Below are 16,052 nucleotides of genomic sequence, written 5' to 3'. Positions count from 1 at the left end.
TCAGTCCGCAGGCCCTCGCTCTATCCACTGAGTCAAACTGGTCAGGGCCAGAGTTACTCTTACTCTCCCTATTTTTATAGGCAATAAAACAATTCAGCAAGGGTAAATAACTTACCCATTCTCACAACTGAAATCAGCATTAGCACTGGCCATTAACTCAACTGCCTCCAAGTCAGAAGTAGGTAGCTGCTTCATAATTAACAGAGGATCTCAATAAATATGAAAACAATAAAATATTTCCTAACTTGTATTTTAATGATATCAATTATCAACTTCTTGACCCTGAACCAGTTACATAATTTGCAGGGACGAGTGAAAAATAAAAATGCAAGACACCTTATTAAGAAAAAAAATTATGAATTTCAGGACGGTAATATCAGAGTATTAAACCAATCCTGAGCCCCTTCTGAGCACAAGGTAGCATGCCTTTGAAGCTAGATCAACTCAACCCTCTCAATGGCCAACTTTCAGAATTGAAATTGGGTTGTGTGGTCATGACAGTCAAGCTTCCACGGTCAAGATATTCTTTTTTAAAAAAATAAATGTTTTTATTGATTTTAGGGAGAGGAAGGGAGAGGGAGAGAGAAAAATATCAACCAGCTGCCACCTTCACATCCCTAAAGGGGTTCGAGCTCAAAACCCAGGCACAGGCCCTGAGCAGGAATCGAACCAGCAACCTCTTGGTGCACAGATGCTCAATCCACTGAGTCACACTGGATGGGTTCAAGATGTTCTTTATGATTACATTTGACCTTCCTCTTCCCCAAAGAAAATAGGTATACTGTGAAATGATCTACAGTGATAACCAATAACAAAGTCAAAACCAAGTAACTAGCAAGTATGAACAGTTTTCCTGAGACCTCCTTGACGGCTGAAGGCATTAAGGACCAAGTTATTCCAGGAAAATCTGCTGCAAAATTATAATTTTCTAATCACAAATGTTCTTAAGGTTTTTCAAGTTAAGCATCACAGAGAACTTTCTCAATGAACAGCTTTACCACAGCTTGCAGGAAAAAAAGATAATTCAACTATGTCACATTACAGATTATAAACCAAGACTGCTCTTATCAAACACGTTTTTCTATCAAGAAAAACTCCAGTTTATTTAAACTCTTTTCTTCACCTCCAATGACTAGAAAGTGGGCTGTTTTCAGAAACTGGTATTGAAAGAGTGTGTGGTTTAATGATGATGATGAAGCTCTCTATCAAAGGGGATGTTAGTTCTGTGACTTTTTACTTTATCTTGATATTTCACAAGAAGCTGGACAGCCCGATACTGAGGAAGTGCAGATACAAAATGCAGCTGACCTAAAAACCAGGACTGTCCAGTTGTTTTTAAAGTGCCCATGGTGAGACTTAGAGTTAAGAGCAAAATGATGGAGGACTCTCTCTGTAACAGAAAGGGAGTGAAATCATCAGGTATACTAGGATGCCTAGTGGTGAATCATTTACTCTGGGGGCATGATCTAATTAAGAACAATGACTTACAATAAAGGTTTATTTTCATTGGATGGAGGATTTACATGAAAAAAAAAGTGACTTTTGACTTCCAGTGGGTGCTCAACAGACTTGAAAGAAATATGGCAGGGTGTAAGAACAGCTTAGCATTCACCACTTACCAAATGAGTTGATGCTGACTGCTCAATGCTCACCAACCAAAAGACAACCAATGCTCCTTTAACCTAAAATTCCTTGACAGTTATAGTGTCAGTTCTGATCCATTCAAAAACCAGGACTTTAGTGCACTGGATTAAATGACTCAACAAGAACAATTACACCAAACAACTACAAAACCTTATTCTAACTGCTAAGTTTATTACCTTGTAACTTGAAGGCACCAACAACTCCCAGAATTGGAGGAATGCCTACAGGGCAGGATGCTGAGCAGCAACCCTGGCCTCTACCACCAGGTCCCACTCCCCACTCGTAACAACCAAAACTGTCTAATGCACTTGGAGTGGCAGGGGCCAAAACCACTTCCAACTGAGAACCACCGCTTTATTTATTTACTTTTTACTATATTTTTGTATTTCAGAGAGGAAGGGAGAGGGAGAGAGAGAGACAGAAATATCAATGATGAGAAAGTCATTGATCGGCTGCCTCCTGCACGCCCCACGCTAGGGATCCGGGATCGAGCCCGCAACCCCGGCATGTGCCGGGACCAGGAATCGAACCCGTGACCTCCTGGTTCACAGGTCAATGCTCAACCACTGAGCCACCCCGGAGGTGCTGAGAACCGGTGCTTTAAAGTGACGGTAATACATAAAAGACAAGGAACCCACGTACTTTGGCACAGGAAGGGACTTAAGCATCCTGGACGCCAGTGATTCTCAATCTGGGGTATGTATCCGTCTCCCCGGGCCGGAGAGGGAAATGCCTTGCCCAAGGTCACAGGGCGAGTTACAGCCTGGACTCCAAACCCACCCGAGCCCTTCCTTACAGAAGGGGGGGGGGGGCATTGTTCTCGCCCCTCTGGGAAGAGCCTGGCTGGCTGAGACAGTGCGGTGCGCTCTGGAACCAGCGGCCACACACAAAACCCCGACTCGGTGTTTAATCGGTGGGCGACCTTGAGCAAAGCACAGAACCTCTGAGCGCCTCAGTTTCCCTTTCTTTCCAACGTAACACTAATAGTAGCTCCCTCCTTTTTACTTGGATTGCTGCAAAGTCAAAAAGAGTTAATGTGATAAAGCCCTGGGCACGGGGCCCGGCACACAGCAAGCACTCAACCAGATCCTGTTCCGATCCTTGCCCCCGACCGGGGACTGCGGGGTCCGCGGCGCCCGGGGCAGCGGGCTGGAGAGGCCACGCGGGCTAAACGACCCCGGAGCGCTCCCTCCCCGGCACCCGCCGGGCCCCGCCCCGCCCCTCACCTGGTCCCGCAGCTCCCGCTCCAGCTGCCGGTAGTCGTTGTTCCAGACCAGGAGGTGCAGCGGGAAGTGGCCGCTGGAGTCGCGGGCCGCGGACATGGCGAGGAGGCCGCAGCCGGGCCTCACCGCCCACTGGCCCAGCCTCAGCCTCAGTCCCCGCGGGGTCTCCGGCGCCGCCCTCCCGCCCGGCGAGCGCGAGAGAGAAGGGTGAGCGAGTGAGCGGCGCGGGCGCGGCCGGGCGGCCTCCGGGGCCAGGTGCGGGGAGCACCGGAGGTCGGGTCGGGTCGGGGACCCCGTCAGCCGCGCCCACCCCGCGCCCCGCCGCGCTGCCGCCCGCGCTGACAGCTCCCGAACCGACTTCTGCGGACTGAACTGCCCCAAACCGGGAAGTGCCGAGAGCGAACCACCGCACACCGCGGCGGGGGAGGCGAGAGGCCAGCCCCCCCCCGGCCCGGGGTCCCCCCGATCCCGCACACGTCCCGCTCCACGCCGGGAGGCACAGTGCAACTCCGCGGAAGATTTAAAATTCTGCCTCTGAGCCCAGGATCTGGAAATGGAGAACTCAGCCTGCCCGCCACCAGCCCCTCCCCCCGCCCCAGCAGCCTCATATGGTTCGGCCCACAACTGGGCTGCTCCCAAAGACTCCGCGCTCAGGGGGTGACAGCAGCTCATGGGCCGAACCATTCCGTTCGCCGGCTCCCTGGCAGCCTTTTGGACCAGGGCAGACGCTTCTATGATTGGTCAGAAGCCATTTTGGAAGTGGGCAACACCAAACAGTTTTGAAGGGGGAGCTGTAAACCCTAGAGAAGTGGCATTAAATAGTTGCATGGCACGGAGATCGTTGTGTCTCATGGTTTCTCAAGGCAGGGCGTTTTTGAAGGAGAGAATTCTTTCTGTGGGGGTTGTGCTGTGCTCGGTAAGATACTGAGCAGCATCCCTAGCCTTTCTGCCCGCTGGTTGCCAGGAGCACTCCCCCCCCAAACCTCCAGACATTGCCGATTGTCCCGTGGAGGAGGCAAATCGCCCCCAGTGGAAAACCACTGTTATATCTGAGCTCCAAACTAGGTTATGTTACCTATGGCTTATTCCACACACGAGTGTCCCGTTTTTGTTTTTTTGAAGCTAGCCATTTGAATTTTGGGTTATGAATACCTAAACTTGCCCACAGCCTGCAAGTATAAAGTTCATTCTTTGAGTTCCAACCTAAGACACTAACTATAGCTCCTGATTCAATAAAGAACCAAGTCAATTTACATCTACTCCCCGATCGGAGCTTTCTCCACAGCTGTCTACAACTAGACTACATCGCTGGGTGAGATTCTTTAATGTATCCAGAAAGCTGCCCTCTGCCTTCTCGGCTTTCCAGATGCCTGCAACAACAGCTGCTGAAGAATCCTGGCCTAATCCTTTCTCTGCATGTGTTGAGTCCAGAAGATTTGCGAGTCTCCCACCCAAAATAGGGTGCAGGAGCATCGGGATGGGACCCAGAGGCTCTAACTGTGGGATCTGTGGGAATTATGTGGTTATACCCACACCACACGTTTATCAAAGTGGAGAGGTGGACCAAAACCCAGAGCTTCTGAGACCTATTTGGAAGGGAGAGGGAGAGACAGAGAGAAACATCGATGTGAGAAAGACACATCGATTTCTTCCAGGGCTTCCTATCCTTTCAGAAACCTGAGCAACTTAATCTTTTCTCTTCTTGTCCCATGTTTATCGGACACCTCTCTTATTCATTCATTGAAAAACTCCACAATGGCTGCTTACCAGAGGACCCAAAGTCACACAGTACCAGACCCATAAGAGGCGTCCAATATTTGCTGAATGGAGCTCATAATTGTGTTTACATATGAGAAATTGGTGAAGAAAACAAGATCAAGTCAGTACAGTCATGCTGACAAAACTGGTTCAGACCAAATGGGCCGAACCATGAGGAATATAAATTTTTTTAATATATTTTTATTGATTTCAGAGAGGAAGGGAGAGGGAGAGAGATAGAAACATCAGCGATGAGGGAAAATCATTGATTGGCTGCCTCCCGCAGCCGATCAGTGATTCTCCTGATCTCACCCCTGAGATTGAGCTTGCATCCTGGGCATGTGCCCTGACCCGGAATCGAACCATGACCTCCTGGTTCATAGGTCGACGCTCAACCACTGAGTCACACCAGCTGGGCTATTCTCTTTTCTTTGTAACATTCTAGTAGTGTTTATGATTTGCAAATCTTAAGACCCTTGAATAAATCTTTATCATTTATTTGTAGTCAACACCTCTTGACTTTTTTTTGCTTGGTTGACACATATAACACATACAATAAATATTCATTAGCATTAGAGCCACATCTCTCCTTCACACTGATTAAACTCATCTCCTTGTGTTTATCTTATAGCATCCTGTAAATTACTTTAGGTTATCCATTCTTATTCTAAAAACAAATTGTGACAAGAAGATAATAGTAATACCAAATACCAGTAATAATAGGAGCTACTATTATTGACAGCTTGCTATGGGACAGGCACACCACATTTTTCTGTGAATTATTACATTTCTCCTTAGCCAGATAGGAAATATTTAGTTTTGCAGGTTATGCATGAGTTTTGTTGACTATTCTTCCTCTTCCTCTTTACCACCCCTTAAAATTATAAAAATCATTCTTCGATAGCAGGCCATATAAAAGCAAATCTAAGTTTCTTGGTAGATAACACATTATCTCCATTTTGCTGAGGAGACTAAAACTTCAGCCTAAGGAACAGCTAGCATTCTTCTTCTTCTTTTTTTTTTTTTTTTTTAAATTTCAGAACATCCTGGGTGGTCACTGTAGGTGTCTGAGTTTGCAAGGCCAGGCCAGGCCTCCACCCAGGCCTCCCCAGAGTGGGTCAGGTTAGCATGCCCCCCCCCCCTTTTAAATATATTTCTTTATTGATTTCAGAGAGGAAGGGGGAGGGAGGGAGAGAGAAATATCCATGATGAGAGAGAATCACTGATTGGCTGCCTCCTGCATGCCCCTCACTGGGGATCAAGCCTGCAACCCAGGCATGTGCCCTTGGCCGGAATCGAACCTGGGACCCTTTAGTCTGCAGGCTGGCGCTCTATCCACTGAGCCAAGCCGGCCAGGGCTAGCATTCTAATTTCACTCATTTTGCTGTAATTTACTGCAGTCGATGTCAGCTCCGTAAGGACAGGACGTTTTGTCTTCTTTGCTCACTTCTGTTTCTTTAGTGCCTAGAACAGTGTATGGAACATAGTAGGTACTCAATACATATTTGTTGGATAAAGTAATGAATAAATGAATGAACTTGGCCACAGGGATGCTAGTGACTTGACTATTGATTGTCTCAGTAAAGTGTGGCTGCAGTTCCAACGGGTCAACAGGTGTTAGCTGCGCTCTCTGGTACGGTTCAGTGCTGGGACGAGGCGACTCCCTTCCGGGAGGGAGACCCAACTCTAGATTGACAGGCAGGACGCCTGGCGCTGGGGACCCATCTGCCCTCACTCAAAATGGCGGCGAGGCGGCGTGCCCTTTCGGGTCACGTGACGCCCGACGCCACGGCGCCTCCCCACGCTTGCGTGCTGCGCCGCGGCTGCGAAGCGCTGAGGGGAGAGGCGCCGCCGCCAGCGCCGCGGTGGGACCCGTTAGAGCGGAAGCGCCGCTGCCGCCGCCTTCGCTGTCTCGGGGCTTCAGGGACCCGGCAGGTAGGAGGCGGGAGCCATGTCGAAGCGGCTCCGGAGCAGCGAGATGTGCGCCGACTGCAGCGGGCCGGGTGAGTCTCCCCGGCCGGGCCCGCTCCCTCAGCGCTGCTGCCCGGGACCCCTGCCCCAAGCCGCCCCCACGGGTCCGGCGGCTCCCGGCGGCCGAGTCCTGCACCCCATGCGCCCGGGGTCGCCACTCGGAGCACCTGGGGCCGCGTCGGGGCGCGAGCCGTCCCGGGCCTGTCAGAGCCGGGCGGGCAGGGGGCCGCCGCCCTCCCGTCCCTCCGTCCCTCCCGTGCGGCGCGGGGCGGGCTGGAGGCCGGGCCGCTGCAGCCACAGGAAGGGGCTCGGGCCACGCACAGGAAGCCAATTGCAGAAGTCAGTGCGCGCTCCCGCCGCCCCGGCGGCGCAGGTGTCACTCCGGCCCCCGCCCCCCCGCCGCCCCGAGCCGCCGCTCGGCCGGGAGCCCTGCCCGGGTGGGCGACCTTCGCCGCTTCCCTCCGCCGGGACCAGCCGGCCGCGCCGCGGACCCCTCCCCCTCCCGACCTGGGGGCCCCGCTCCCCGGGGGAGTCCGGGAGGCCGGGGCTGGCAGACGTCGCCGGCACTAGGAGTCGACGCCGCCTCCGGTTCGGGCATCGGAGCGGCCCGAGTTCACACCAGCTTCTGCTTGCGGGTGACCTTGGGCTGCGGCTGCGTTGGCCGGCCCTGCCGCCCTCACTTTTTCCAACGGGCATGGCCAGGAGCCCCGCGTCCGCGGTGGGAGGACCCCGCGAACGCCCCGCCGTCACGGCATCTGGGCGGTGGAGTCTTCGCTCTCTGAATGGGGTTCCGGAGTGCAGAGCCTGGCAGCCCCTGGAAGCTAGAACTGCATGTCTACGCTGCTCGTTGGTTACGGTTTACAACACACACACACAGAGTCCCTGGCATTCCGGCATCTGGGGGCCTTGTCGGGGCAGAACCATCCCTCCCGTGTGTAGGTTTCAGGTTTAGGATTCAGGTCCATCTTCGGGACTGGACCTGGGTTGACAGGTCCCGGTGCTGTTTTCGGTGCTTGGGCTTATCTGCTTTGAATGGGAAGTAATTCAAGGTAAGATGGCTTCCTTGGCACAATAGCGCCCAATAAACAATCTTAATGAAATCAGGGAGCAGCAGTGTCTCTGCTACTGCTCCGAGCGGCACCTGGTTCCGTGGCCGCGGAGATGGGTGTTCCAGTCCCGTGATGACGCCGGCCTCTGGGTATCCCACGGCCCGGCAGTGCCAGGGATGGTGCCCGCCGTTTCCAAGATGGGGACCCGGGGGCAGGCCTTTGGAGAGGCGCTTTACCGACTGAGTTCGTGCGGGTGACACAAACTCCATTGCCGTCTCTCGACATGTTACTCGTTCCGCTTCCTTATTTCTTGTGTTTTCCGTTGAACTGTCGGAAGTGTTTGGTTCACTTGAGGCTAGGTCCGGACTTCCTCTTGGACGCGTGTTCTTTAGCGCTGCGGGATGACAGGGGCAAAGGAACACGTTGGCTCCGTCGCCACCCTGAATGCTCCTTGCACTTCTTCCGTGTGTTGTGCATTTCAGAACGTTCTCTCTCCTGTTGTGTCATTTTACTTGTCTCCTCTGCCTAATCTCTGAGACTTGAGTCACTTCCTTCCTGTTTTGAATGTAATTCGGCTACCTTGAAATGTTCTGTGAACTTGAGCAGCCAGGAATTTCTGCTGCTTTTTTGGTACACCCTCGTGAAAGTTACCTTATGGTTAGGGATCCCTTTCAGATTTTGATGAATACTAAGGCCTTCTCCCCCCAAAGTGCACGCATACGTCATCTTTCATACAGAATTTATATTAAGATGTCTCAGTGGGGTCACAGACATTTCCGAAGACCATTTGCTGTGCTCCTGGAGCCCAGGTTAAGCAGCTCCTGCATTATGCTTCAGATAAACTGCAAGGGCCCTTGCCAGTTTGGGTCAGTGGTTAGTGCGGTGGCCTGCAGACTAAAGGGTCCTGGGTTCAGTTCCAATCAAGGGCACATACCTCAGGGTGTGTACGGGGGGCAACCAATTGATGTATGTGTGTGTCTCTCTCTGTCTCTCCCCCTCCCTTCCACACTCTAAAAATCATTGGAAAAATATCCTCAGGTGAGGATTAACAAAAAAACCAAAACAGATCATCTGGAAGGGGTTCACCCAATATCATTTATATAAACTCAGTTTTACAGTGTTGTTAACATTCTGATGTTCTTTCCATGGGATTCTGATCTCTGATGTTAAAGTGATTAACTGAGAACTTTGCTTAATGTGTGAAGTTCCAGTTGTCTTGTTCCTGTCTAATTTTCTCCTAGAACATTGTGAATCTACTGAATAGATATGTGAAAACCAAAGCTGTGATTCGAAACAATCTCTTTTTTATCACTAGTAATGGTACAAAAAGCAATGTTATGTGTCTTTGTAGGGATCCTTCATCTTGATGTTTTGAGTCTTTGCTTTTTAAATAGAATGGCATAATAGTACTGAATTATTTTCTGTTCTATTTCATGACAAACATTTAATCATCTTAGTAAATATTTACATCTTAGTGAATATTTTACCTTTAAAAAATGAATCTAGTTCATTTAAAATATATTCTACTCCCAGTTTTACTGAGATTTTTACTATAGTAATGCAGTGTTCACATGAAACATTCTACATTGTAAGTATTAAGAATCAAAAACTTTTTCCAGCCTGGCTGGTGTGGCTCAGTGGTTGAGCATCGACCAGTGAACCAAAGGTCACTGGTTCAATTCCCCATCAGGACACATGCCCAGGTTCGGGGCCTGATCCCCAAAAGGGGGCATGCAAGAGGCAGCCAATTGATTTTTCTCTCTCATCAGTGTTTCTATCTCTCTCTCTCCCTTCCTCTCTAACAAATTAATTTAAAAAACTTTTTCCAGCCCTAATCGGTTTGGCTCAGTGGATAGAGCTCTGGCCTGCAGACTGAATGGTCGGTCCTGGGTTCGATTCCAGTCATGGGCATGTACCTTGGTTGTGGGCACATCCCCAGTAGGAGGTGTGCAGGAGGCAGCTGATCAATGTTTCTCTACCATCGATGTTTCTAACTCTCTATCCTTCTCCCTTCCTCTCTGTAAATCAATAAAATATATTAAAAAAAAAAAAACTTTTTCCAGTGGGTCATGAATTTCAGTGGACTCTTGAAAATATCTGAGTGTTACTCAGAAAATAATTTAGAAAAGTTATAACCGTTAAAATTACTGAGTACTTACCATATGCAAGCAACTTTACTTACTTTTTATATCCTCACTATCCTGAGATGTGTATATTCCCATTTGATCCATGGTGAGGATGCTCAAAAAAATTAATTAATTAATAAAATAACTTGCTTAGCTCATTATGTGAGAAGTGGGAGAGTTGGGATTCAAACCCTGGACTGCTTGTCTCCAGAGCCAGTTCTCTTAACCACCACACTCTCTGACTCCTAGGATTTGTCTTTGATTGAAATCCCATAACTTTTCATTATATGGTTGGAAAGGATCTGAATAAACTGTTAAAAATGGTAAAGATGGTGTACATGCATTTTAGAGATTTTTGTGGACATTGGAGAACTTTTAAATATAACCCTTAGACCAGGGAGCTTGTGTGGCACCTATTGTCACTCCATTGTGACTCTGATGAAATGTAGGTCTTTTTTTTTTTCTTTTCTTTTTTTTTGTTTTTTTTGTTTCTAAGTATCCAGTGTACTTACCCAATGTGAATTATTCTTGCCGCTTACAGTGTGAATTATTCCTGTTTCAATAGCTGTCTCTGGAACTTCATAGGAAAAAAGTATTACACACACCTAAAATATTACTCATTTTTATTTGACACCTTTGCTTCTTTTAAGCCACTGTTATTACAGATCTGTTCTTTCAGAGCAGTTGCAAGATTGGACTCAGTAGTTTATTTATTTTAATATATTTTTATTGAGAGTAAGGGAGAGAGAGAGATAGAAACACCAATGATGAGAGAGAATCATTGATTGGCTGCTTCCTACTGGGGATCGAGCCCACAACTTGGGCATATGCCTTTACTGGGAACCGAACCATGAACTCCTGGTTCATAGGTTGACGCTCAACCACTGAGCCACACCAGTCGGACCTCAGTAGTTTATTTAAAACAACGAATGGATATCCTAGAACATCTCCCTAGTGGAGGAGGCCAGATTTCCCAGTCAGTCCTCAGAACCACACAGCTGAGCAATTTTATAGTTTTGTCACTTGCAGCTTTCTGCTAAGCAGATAGGCATATAGATTTGTAGCAATCTTTTCACCATTTTCTTTGTCTAATGCTATGTGGATTATTCACTGTCACAGTTATATTATTTTGCCATTTGTGGAGATGGATTTAAAATGATTCATCTATATCCTCTTAATTTGCTTCTCATGTTGAATGAAAGAGCATGTATCTGAGGTGGTAGATCCCATTAGGGCTTCAGACTGTGGCCCTGAACCAGAAAGGAGATAACTGCTTATATAGGATTTCAACTCATGTTTTTAGTCTCAATTAACATTGTACCCAATCAGCCAAGATAAGTTGTATCACCAGCTGGATATGTTGATTAGCATACTACAACAACAAAAATGTCCTATTTTTCTGAAAAACCATACCTCAGTCATCCTTTGCCATCTAGCAGCAAAGCAATCGACTGGTATCCTCGACACTGAGATTTCATTTTCTTTCCAGATCCTTCCTGGGCATCAGTAAATAGGGGAACTTTCATATGCGATGAGTGCTGCAGTGTCCATCGGAGTCTGGGGCGCCACATCTCTCAAGTAAGGCATCTTAAACACACACCGTGGCCTCCAACATTGCTTCAGGTAAAGGAAGCATTTTTCTCATGGTTTGTAATTTAAGTTTTTAGGGCTCATTGTTTTAGCAACTAAAGTTTCCCCTACTCCTTAAATCATACAAAAATGTTTGAATCATAACTGAATAGAGTTCTGTGCCCATCTTAAATGCATCATAGACAGATAGAGAAGTAGTCATTCAAATTTCTTGGTACTGCTTCCCTGCTGACTTTCTAGAAAGTCTCCAGAAACTGTTTTTAAACACCTCATTGTTTCCACATACCATGGTGAATGTTTCTGAAAGCTACTGCTTTAGAAACTTTTGTTAATGTACTTATCCCTCAGTACCTGCTAATATTTTTAGCACTTTTTTCCCTCCTTTGATAGAAGCACAGACTGGGATTTCTCAGAAATTTCTGAAACATCTGATTTAAAGTTGTTACTACTTAGAGAACAAATTCAATTAACATGTTTTGATTGATTGCCTAACACGCTGCTAAGTGTTGTGTGTTGTTTTATTTGCGATTCAGTGTCATGTAATCAGTATTTCTATTTTGGGGTACACATTCTCCAAGTTCTGTTGGAACAAAGAATTAAGCATGTGTTTCCCCTTCCTTTGTCTTGAGTACATTTTTTACTAAGTCTATGGCAGCTGCATAACATGTCCCTTAAATGTGCCTGTACAAACCAAGGGACCAGAACAAGTGGGTTTGGGTCTTTGATGTGACAGTATCTCCACTAATGTAAAAAATAGATGGGCCATGTTAGCAGTCATGCTTTGGAATGAAATTGGGAGATATGGTTTATTAATAACTTTGCTCACAAGTTTCTAACAGTTCATTCTATGTACAAGTAAGTGGGTGTTTACTGTTCCCAGGTCTGTGTTTACAGATTTTTATTAGAAGATCTGAATAAAGTCTAGAGATTAATAGTTTAAAATGCCAGGGTTGACCCTAAAACTTTTCCCAAAGTATGATACATGAACCCTCAGTGGCACTCAAGACATGTAGATAATACTTCAATATTTATTTTGGAGGTTGCATTATATTAATGTGTGTATGAAAGCTATAAGTAGCACATTAAACCATAATTGCTAGAGAAAGTTTTAAAAATGAGTGGATTTAAAAAAACACACAACCAAGTGGATAGTCTAGACCCGTGGTCGGCAAACTGCGACTCACGAGCCACATGCGGCTCTTTGGCCCCTCGAGTGTGGCTCTTCCTCAGCCTTAGGAGCACCCTAATTAAGTTAATAACAGTGTACCTACCTATATAGTTTAAGTTTAAAAAATTTGGCTCTCAATAGAAATTTCAATCGTTGTACTGTTGATATTTGGCTCTGTTGACTAATGAGTTTGCTGACCACTGGTCTAGACCAGCGGTTCTCAACCTGTGGGTCGCGACACCCTTTGGGTGTCAAACAACCCTTACACAGGGGTTGCCTAAATACATCCTGCATATCAGATATTTACATTGCAGTTCATAACAGTAGCAAAATTACAGTTATGAAGTAGCAACGAAAATAATTTTATGGTTGGGGGTCACCACAACATGAGGAACTGTATTAAAGGGTCACGGCATTCGGAAGGTTGAGAACCACTGGTCTCTAGACGGTACATGGGTTGTTAAGAATCTTGTAAATAGTATTTGGATAACCAGTCGTGGGACACTGCCTTAAAGTGTCAAAGTACTCTTCCTTCATCTATAATAATAAAAGTGTAATATGCTAATTAGACCGGACATCCTTCCGGAAGACCTTCCAGACAAAGCTGGTGCTGGGAGGGAAGCCCCAGTTTCAGGTGCCAGAGGGAAAAGCCGGTGACAGCAGCCGGAGGAAAGGAAGGCCTACTCTTGCACGAATTTTGTGCATCGGGCCTCTATTAATATATAAGAACAATATAATCAAACCCATTTAGATATTTAGATATCTTACTGGTCAAATCTGAATTCTGTGTACAGGTTCATCTTTCATGCTCTAAAATCAGAAAATGATGATGTGTGTGATGCCAGTCATGCTAGTTTTTGTAATGGGGCTTTGTTTTCCCTGTTCAGTGATTACCACTGAATATTTGTGGAAAGAAATTAAAATCTGATGTTATACTGCTTGGTTTTAGATGGTTGAAACCTTATATAATAATGGTGCTAATTCAATATGGGAGCATTCTTTGCTGGACCCTGCCTCTATTATGAGTGGAAGACGTAAAGCTAATCCACAGGATAAAGTACAGTGAGTGGAATGTTTATAAATACTTTTATTTCTTTGGGACACATGGACCCACTGGAAGGAGTGCAGCTGTTTTTGACCAGCCTCCACAGGGCAGCACAGGAGGGGGTTACCCCAATTGTTCCTTGAACTCTTTGCTATTAGAAATGCAGAACAAGGGGCTCTGGCCAGGTAGCTCAGTTTGTTAGAGCATCAATACATCAAGGTTATGGGTTCGATCCCCAGTCAGGGCATATAGAACAATCAACCAGTGAATGCATGAATAGGTGGAATAACAGATCGATGTTTCTCTTTCTCTCTCCCTTCCTTCCTCTATCTCTCTAAAAATCAATAAAAAAGAAAAAAGAAATGCAGAATAAGGCCAAGCATGGGACCATCTCTTTTGCATGGTTACCCAGCACAAGTCAGTGGTTTCTCCAGTTTGAAACTAAGGCTTGAGGGCTGTTGGTGTAATCAGATTTAAGCTTAGTATTCAAACAAGAGGTCTGTCTGACCAGACATCTAGGTTCTGCACTCTAGTCAGCCTGATGCCTTGCCTATAAGATGGGATGAAATGCTGTTTCCTCCCAAGGTTGCCAGGTCAATGAAAAAATTACACAGAGAAAAGAGATGCTATAAAAAGCAAGCATTCAGTCCTGGCCATTATAATTACTAATAATACGTTTTCAGACCCGCTGCTGTAAACTTACTTCAGTGTTGCTCATTTTATTCTTGAGTAGGGAATGTGGGTCACTTCCTCTTCTTTTTACAGCCTAAAGAATGGGGGATGTCGTATCTGAACTGCAAGTGAAATGTTCTTTTTTCTGTTTTTCAACCAGTCCTAATAAAGCGGAATTCATCAGAGCCAAGTATCAGATGTTAGCATTTGTCCATCGTTTGCCCTGCCGGGATGATGATAGTGTGACTGCCAAAGATCTCAGTAAGGTGGGTCATACCTTTTAAAATCTCTACAATTACTGGATGAAGCAGTGTATTGTTTTGTTTAGGGGAAAAAACAAACTTTAAAAGGAAGAAAAGAAAAAACAAAAACTGCTGTCTAGTCACTAAATAATAACAGCTTTTCATTGCAGTTGGTTTTGTCTTTATTCTTAATTCAAATAGGAGCCATTCATGTTAGTATAGGTAAGGGCATAGAGGAAAAATAAGTATCTAGAACTCTATTTGTGTTAATCTGATATGGTTTGAAAATTATGTTTCTACTAGAGGCCCGGTGCATGAAATTCTTGCACTCAGGGGGCCCCTCAGCCTGGCCTGTGCCCTCTCATAGTCAGGGAGCCCTTGAGGGATGTCCGACAGTCGGGCATCCTTAGTGCTACTGCGGAGTCTTCTGGCTGAGTGGTACTCCCCCTGTGGGAGCGCACAGACCATCGGGGGTAGCTCCTGCGTTGAGCGTCTGCCCCCTGGTGGTCAGTGTGTGTCATAGCAACCAGTCATTTTGCCATTCGGTCAATTTGCATATTAGCCTTTTATTATATAGGATAGGATAAGTTTTTTGTTTGTTTAACTTTGAAGTAGAAACCCTCACAGTTTCTAGAAGGGACTAGAAAGTTTGTGGGATTTCTTCAGGTCTCTAGGTTGCATACTTAAAAGAAGATCTTCAGGAAGCAGGGTGTGACTCAAAGCTGTAGTACATGGGGTGGTTTATTATACTTGTAAAATGAGTAGTTTGTTTTCTTTATGTGGGCCTTTGCTTGTTTTTGAGAGATGCTACAAGAAACCTGCTTTTTCATTTTCAAAGCATTGCTTTTGGCAAATGTTCACACATAGCACGAGCATTCACAGTTCAGAATTTTAAACTTTGCATAAACATTTTTACTTCTTTATTTCTTGCTACTTCCATTTCTTATTACTTCTGATTATTAGTAAGACTGGGTATGTGTTTTTTACCACAGTTTTTTAAAAGTAAAATAAATTTTAAATATAAGGCTTAGATACAGATGTTAGAGTGGATATCTTTATTCCTATGAGAAGGGTTATTGCATTTCAACAATTTGGTCAGAATTGAAGGCAGCTCATCTTCTGAATGTATAAGTACTTTTCTTCAGTAGTGCAGAATTTGGTATATCACAGGCCCATTTCCCACCTGAAAGACTTCATTAGAGCATTGTATACAAGGCCAAGAATACTGGTGTGGAAAGGATGCAATAAAGGCAGAACCCTGCAGTATTAATAGCTGTCCTGCTGTTATGGCTCAGTTGGTTGAGTGTTGTCCTGTGCACTGAAAGGTTGTGGGTTCGACTTCTGGTCAGGGCACATGCCCAGGGAGCAGGCTCAATCCCCAGTTGGGGTGCATGTGGGAGGCAACCAATTGATGTTTCTCTCCCTTCCCTTCCACACTCCCTAAAAAAAAAAAAAAAAAAGATAATAAATACAATAACAGCTGTATTTTTAAAATATTTCCTACGTACCAGGTTCTATGCTAGGCACTGTACTGTATCATTGACTCCTTACAGTAACCCTGTGA

General features: G+C 45.9%; 2 protein-coding genes across 12 annotated transcripts in view; one reads left to right on the top strand and one right to left on the bottom strand.

Moving 5' to 3' along the window:
- Window positions 1–3,245, bottom strand: part of ANKRD13A (ankyrin repeat domain 13A) — a 30,172-nt gene extending 26,927 nt beyond the window's left edge. The window contains exon 1 of the mRNA XM_059676205.1: window positions 2,871–3,245. Coding sequence (XP_059532188.1) covers window positions 2,871–2,966 — 96 coding nt within the window. The 5' untranslated portion in view covers window positions 2,967–3,245. The remainder of the gene's footprint in view (window positions 1–2,870) is intronic.
- A 3,187-nt stretch (window positions 3,246–6,432) lies between these two features.
- Window positions 6,433–16,052, top strand: part of GIT2 (GIT ArfGAP 2) — a 51,211-nt gene continuing 41,591 nt past the window's right edge. For 7 of the 11 annotated variants that reach the window (XM_059676190.1, XM_059676197.1, XM_059676194.1 and 4 more), the window contains exons 1-4: window positions 6,434–6,628; window positions 11,261–11,394; window positions 13,479–13,591; window positions 14,407–14,512. In XM_059676190.1, coding sequence (XP_059532173.1) covers window positions 6,577–6,628; window positions 11,261–11,394; window positions 13,479–13,591; window positions 14,407–14,512 — 405 coding nt within the window. In that variant the 5' untranslated portion in view covers window positions 6,434–6,576. Of the gene's footprint in view, window positions 6,629–11,260; window positions 11,395–13,478; window positions 13,592–14,406; window positions 14,513–16,052 lie in introns of all 11 variants that reach the window. The other 4 variants (XM_059676198.1, XM_059676196.1, XM_059676195.1 and 1 more) reach the window with 2 other exon arrangements.

This window comes from Myotis daubentonii, chromosome 19, assembly GCF_963259705.1.
Source record: "Myotis daubentonii chromosome 19, mMyoDau2.1, whole genome shotgun sequence".
Lineage (NCBI taxonomy): Eukaryota > Metazoa > Chordata > Mammalia > Chiroptera > Vespertilionidae > Myotis > Myotis daubentonii.
This window is presented reverse-complemented; position numbering and strand designations above follow the sequence as displayed.